This window comes from Podarcis liolepis (assembly GCF_965112155.1).
Source record: "Podarcis liolepis genome assembly, chromosome: 15".
Classification (NCBI taxonomy): Eukaryota; Metazoa; Chordata; class Lepidosauria; order Squamata; family Lacertidae; genus Podarcis; species Podarcis liolepis.
The window spans coordinates 42,138,663-42,145,104 of record NC_139566.1 but is presented as its reverse complement, the minus strand read 5'-3'; the positions used below and the strand labels follow the sequence as shown (position 1 = coordinate 42,145,104).

At 42.6% G+C, this 6,442-nt stretch overlaps 1 protein-coding gene across 1 annotated transcript; it reads left to right on the top strand.

Moving 5' to 3' along the window:
- Positions 1-3,501: 3,501 nt before the first annotated feature.
- Positions 3,502-6,230, top strand: LOC310693859 (vomeronasal type-2 receptor 26-like; the record flags this gene model as incomplete). Its single annotated transcript, XM_083476241.1, has 3 exons — positions 3,502-3,579; positions 4,932-5,151; positions 5,329-6,230. 3 exons carry the CDS (start codon positions 3,502-3,504, stop codon positions 6,228-6,230), a joined length of 1,200 nt encoding a protein of 399 aa, XP_083332367.1.
- Between the last annotated feature and the right edge of the window lie 212 nt (positions 6,231-6,442).

The following is a 6,442-nucleotide window of genomic DNA, read 5'->3' as shown; positions in this document are numbered from 1 at the left end:
GTCTCCGCCTACCTCAGTCAGTTGTCCAATCCCACCTGGGGGAAGCGTTGCCAAGGAGACCAGGTCAGGTAGGGGAGGGATTACCTGCCCACACAATAGAGGGAGGATCTTACCTAGGAATCCTCACTTGGCTCCAGAGCTTCTCCCACCCTACCCACCCTCAGTTAATGTCTTATTTTGCAGGTTAACTTTTCTTCACAGGTATGCGGGCGCTGCTACGTTAAGGTCGCTGTTAAAGGGCCGGAAAGGAATTTCCCTGCATTGGCAGGTTTCGCCTTTCCCGTAGCAAAACGTCACAACTTTGGCGGTATCAGGCCATGGGCGGAATCCTTTTGTCCATCTTCCTCTTGCGGCGGCGATACCAGGGTTCCCCGTTAAAGGGGTTTTCTGAAGGGAGGCTTTGGCCGTACACCGAAAGGTCGTCATTGCTCTCTCCTCCTTACGGGGGCGGCCATCTCTGCTTGAACATATGTTCTTCAGAGCCGGCCCATCCCCCCCCCACACTGGATAACCCTGATGCTCCCTAGGTCCCCGGCTGGGGAGGGAGAACGCCCAATACCTGAGCCAAGGTCTACCCACATTTGAAATTTAATAAAGATGTGGCCAATTTAATCCCATAGAACGTTGTCTTGAGTCGTTATTCCACCATGCAGGATCTGGGGACTCCGCCTGTCCACGCAATACAAACCAAGGCAGAAGTTTGGAATAGAACAGTCCAGGTGGATTTCATATCATAACCTATGCAAAGGTGGTGGGAAATAGCTTTCCTCTGTGGTTCTCTATCCTTTGCAGTTAACTCAAGGAATCGTTATTAGGAATTTATTCCAACGAGAAAGCTTTATCAGGGTTTTCTATGAACAAGCATTTATTTACCTGTTCTTTCCTGTAACCTCCTTTAGATACAGCAAATTCTGCCATAAACATAACTGCAAAATTGTTCTATTTGATGGAAAGGCATTAATATCCATGTATTTCCCCAAACAGTAGATTCTAAAATATCAGAAATAAACAAAAAGCTGAATCCCCCCTGGTTAATATGTTGAAATCTGCTTTCGAGTCTAAATGGTGTTTTGATATCAGCATTTGTTATCATCTTTCCTCCCTTGATTTTATTAATGACCCTCTTTAGCTCCTCTATGGCTTTTCTCCTGTGACGACTAATGACATTCAAGCCCTTTTCACCCACTGGATATTCCCAGATGGGACTCAGCAATACGAGGGGATCCTCCAGTTACTGCTCCATTTCCGTTGGATGTGGATTGGTGTGCTTTTTCTCCATGGTGACACTGGAGAGAGATTTGTACAAAATGTTCTCCCTATGTTTGCCCAGAAGGGTATCTGCTTTGATTATATAGAAAGTTTCCCTAAGGATACCTCTTCTGGTGAGTTTGATGAAATGGTGGAAGAAGGTTTGAAAACCATGAACATTATTGTGGGAAGTACTGCCAATGTTGTAGTTGTGCATGGTGAAATTCAAACAATTATTGTAATTAGAACGCTACCCAGACTTGCAGATACAAATGACGTGCTAGTACAAGGAAAGACAAAAGTCTGGATTATGACAGCCCAGATGGATTTCACTTCATTTCCCTTTCAAAGAGGCTGGGACATCACATTCCTCCATGGGGCTCTATCCTTTGCAGTTCACTCTAAGGATCTTCCAGGATTCCAGAAATTTATTCAGATGAGAAAGCCTACTTTGGAAAAAGAAGATCGTTTTCTCAGGGTTTTCTGGGAAGAGGCATTTAATTGTGGTTTTAATGATTCTGCTTCAGAGAAGAAAGATGACAAACTCTGCACTGGGGAGGAGAATATTGAGACCCTTCCTGGGTCTGTTTTTGAAATGAGCATGACAGCCCACAGCTACAGCATCTACAATGCAATCTATATTTTGGCATATGCTTTGCACACCATGCAGTCCACCAAATTAAATTGCAGAGCAATGGCAGAAGGAGAAAGATGGAAACTTACAGATCAACAGCCCTGGCAGGTAATGTTGTCTTCCAGTTAATACAGATGTCTGTAATCAACTCTGGAGCTCAGCCAAAGGGTGGGACTTTTATTGAATACAGTGGTGCCTCGCAAGACGAAATTAATTCGTTCCGCGGGTCTTTTCGTCTTACGATGTTTTTTGTCTTGCGAAGCACGGTCCGTCACAACTGCGCCTCTTCAAGCGGCTTTAAGAAAAAAGCGAACAAACTCGCAAGACGTTTTCGTCTTGCGAATCAAGCCAATAGGGAAATTCGTCTAGCGAAGCAACGCAAAAACCGAAAAACCCTTTCATCTAGCGAGTTTTTCATTGTGCGAGGCATTCGTCTTGCGGGGCACCACTGAACCTCTTCAGTAGGGGAAACTCATTGCATGTAAAGGCCCTGTACCCTCCCCCAGTTGTTGAATAATAAAACACATGGACACCAGTATTTTAGATTAATGGGTGAATTAAGGCCACAACAAAGGCCTGAAACCAAGAAGGTGATCCCCAGCCACGCGGCCACTTCAATGCAGCAAGTCACGTCCCCCCGGCTGACTGGATTGGTTGGCGGGTGTGACATGGCCAGGACTATGATGTGGGGGCACTGGTTTTCCTCTTTCCTCTCGGGGAGGAAATGACTATCCACTAATGGTTAGGATAACATAATGGATGAAATTCTGCCATCACTTTAAAGTGGGTTCACTTGTCCTTGGAATAGCAAAATATGGCTATAGATGGCTAGGTACACGATATCATGCTATCACTATTTGTACAAAGGCAGCCCTGTATCTCTGGAAAGTGATGAGCAGCTTATCTATACAGCTTATCCTCCTATCTGAAGGAACATGCTGTCTAATATTTGTGGTCTAATTTCTATGAAATTTAGGCCAAGACTAACTGTAATTCTTAAAAGAACCACACCTCACCACCACAATAAACATTGCTACGATTAAAAGTATCCTTCACAAAACATTTAAAATAAATATTGTGTTCCACAATGTCCCTGTTTTGTAAGTCCTCATGAGCAGGTCTTTTTTCAGCCAGAACTCCCTGGAACTCAGTTCTCTCCCCTCTCCGGGGGGGGGGGGGGCTCCATTGCCATTCCAAGGGAACGAGGAAGGTGTTTGTGGTGAGTTCCAGCACCTCTTTTTCTAGAAAGCAGCACTGCTCATTAATTCCTTTTTCCCTTTTAGCTCCATCCATTTCTGAAGAAGAGACTCATTAAAAACAGAGAAAGAAAAACACTAAGATACAACTTTTAGAGACCATGAACTATACCTCTTAAATGCTAAAGATAAGCACTCTATTTGTACAAATATTACTTATATTTAATTATATTTGGCATCTTCATCAATTGCTTTTTCCCTCTTCAATCTTAGGTCCACCACTTTCTGGAAAGAGTTTCATTTAATAATAGTGTTGGGGAAGAGGTTTCCTTTGACCAAAATGGGGAATTAGTAGCTGGATTTGATATAATAAATTGGGTCACATTCCCCAATCAGTCCTTTCTGAGAGTCAAAGTTGGAACAATGGACTCACAAGCTCCCCCAGAAAAGAGGTTAATGATTCATGATGATGGTATCATGTGGCCCAACTGGTTCAACCAGGTAAGAATCTGTTCAGGTTTTCTCTAGTTTTTTGCTCAGTGTCTCCAAACTGTCTCATTGCAACACATCAGTTATCAGAATTATCAGACTTGATCTGTGAAGGAAATATCAGGCTGCAGCACTGATAAAAGGAAAGCTATCTTATTTCTAGCTCTATCTAACACATGAAATACCTGAAATCGCAAGGAGTTTGCTGAATGTCAAATGTTGCTGTATGTTAGCTATATTTCTAAGCCAGTAGAATGGTCCAAGAAGGTAAGACAAGAGATCATCGCCCTTCACAAAAAAGATACAAGTATACAAAAAGAAAACAAATGCACTGAATTTTGCCAGAGAAACCACTGGAAGCATATTTTGCAAGTTCCAAGTTAAAGGAACAGTGGTTAGACTACCTCGACGGGGCAGAATTTCAATAATTTCTATTGCAATTGTCAGTCAAAAACACTTGAGAAATTTCATGAGATTGTGACCCAATAAGCTTTCACCTGAACATTTTCTAATTTGATAAGATTTTTGTTGTTTAGTCGTTTAGTCATGTCCGACTCTTCGTGACCCCATGGACCAGAGCACGCCAGGCACTCCTGTCTTTCACTGCCTCCCGCAGTTTGGTCAAACTCATGCTGGTAGCTTTGAGAACACTGTCCCACCATCTCATCCAGTCTTTCTGGAACTCTCTAGCTTTCTCCATAATCCAGTGCATGTTTGCAATTTAGTCTCTGGTTCCTCTGCCTCTTCTAAATCCAGCTTGCACTTCTGGGAGTTCTCAGTCCACATACTGCTTAAGCCTGCCTTGTAGAATTTTAAGCATAACCTTGCTAGCGTGTGAAATGAGTGCAATTGTGCGGTAGTTGGAACATTCTTTGGTACTGCCCTTCTTTGGGATTGGGGTGTAGACTGATCTTCTCTAATCCTCTGGCTACTGCTGAGTTTCCCAAACTTGCTGGCATATTGAGTGTAGCACCTTAACAGCATCATCTTTTAAAATTTTAAATAGTTCAGCTGGAATACCATCATTTCCACTGGCCTTATTATTTGCACTGCTTTCTAAGGCCCATTTGACTTCACTCTCCAGGATGTCTGGCTCAAGGTCAGCAACCACAGTACCTGGGGTGTACGAGCCATCCATATCTTTCTAGTATAATTCCTCTGTGTATTTTTGCCACCTCTTCTTGATGTCTTCTGCTTCTGTTAGGTCCTTACCACTTTTGTCCTTTATTTGATAAGATATTGGCATGCTGATCTCTGAAGAAGTTCAAATACTTACCAATATGGTTTTCATAAAGGCAAAGTTACTGGAGTAATGATAGAAGTTCCAATGCTGCAATTAGAGCAAGATTTAAGATCATCTTCAGATAAAACAAAAAACCTATAGCAATCTGCTTAACTGTCATTTTTACTATTTGAAGATAAGTCCCAAACGATTTCCTTCTTTCATTTATGAACAGGCACAACCCACTTCTCTGTGTAATGAGAATTGTCATGTAGGTTGTAGAAAGAACAAGAAGGAAGGAAAGCCATTCTGCTGCTATGATTGCCTTCCGTGTCCAGAAGGGAAGATCTCAAACAAGGAGGGTAAGGAATGCATCACACGCTTTAATTTTACCTGTGCATCAGAAGCTCCTTTCTCTAGTGGGAAAACAGTATGGAAGTAGCAGATATATATTCTAGCATCTCTTAGATGCATTGTGCCAATCTGGGGACTGAAGACCTTTTTAAATAATAAGATGTTTATTTCTTTTTCTTTTTCAGACATGGACGACTGTTTAGAATGCCCTGGAGATCAATATGCAAAAAGTGAACAGGATGGCTGCCTCCCCAAAGTCAAAACTTTCTTGTCTTATGGAGAACCGTTGGGGATCAGTTTGGCCACATTTGCCCTCTTCTTTTCCTTCATCACAGCTTTGGTGCTTCAAATATTCACAAAGCACAGAGATACTCCCATAGTTAAAGCCAACAACCGCAACCTCACTTATATTCTCCTCCTTTTCCTCCTGCTCTCCTTCCTTTGTGCTCTGCTCTTCATTGGCCAGCCTGAGGAAGTCACCTGCCTCCTTCGACAAACTGCTTTTGGCATGATCTTCTCAGTGGCAATTTCTTGCATATTGGCCAAAACTGCCATTGTGGTTCTAGCTTTCATGGCCACCAAGCCAGGGTCCCGAATGAGGAAGTGGGTAGGGAAGCCACTGGGCACCCCAATTGTGCTTTCCTGCTCCCTTATTCAAGCCACAATCTGCAGCATATGGCTGGCAACTTCTCCTCCTTTCCCAGACGTTGACATGCACTCAATGACTGAAGAAATAATACTAGAATGTAATGAAGGCTCCACTCTTATGTTTTATTGTGTCCTGGGATTCATGGGTTTACTGGCCATAGTCAGCTTCACGGTGGCTTTCCTAGCTAGAAAGTTGCCGGACAGTTTCAATGAAGCCAAATTCATCACCTTCAGCATATTGGTGTTTTGCAGTGTGTGGCTCTCCTTTGTTCCAACCTACTTGAGCACCAAGGGCAAATACATGGTGGCTGTGGAGATCTTCTCCATCTTGGCCTCCAGTTGTGGGTTACTGGGTTGCATCTTTTCCCCCAAATGCTATGTTATTTTACTGAGGCCTGAACTGAACAGCAGGGAGCAGCTAATAAGAAGACAGTTTTAAATAATCCAGAAGTCTGAATCATGCTCATAATTCTAGGTGTTTGTTATTGCTATTTTAATTACGTGTATGTAATTAGAAATCTGGGATACTCATGTCCCTAGAAATTAAAGAATCAACAAGTAAACAAATAATTAAAGAATTAACAAGTAAACAATAAAAAAGATTTGGAGCAACCCCAAAGATCTCCTTTGGGAGAAATTGTGAGGACACAA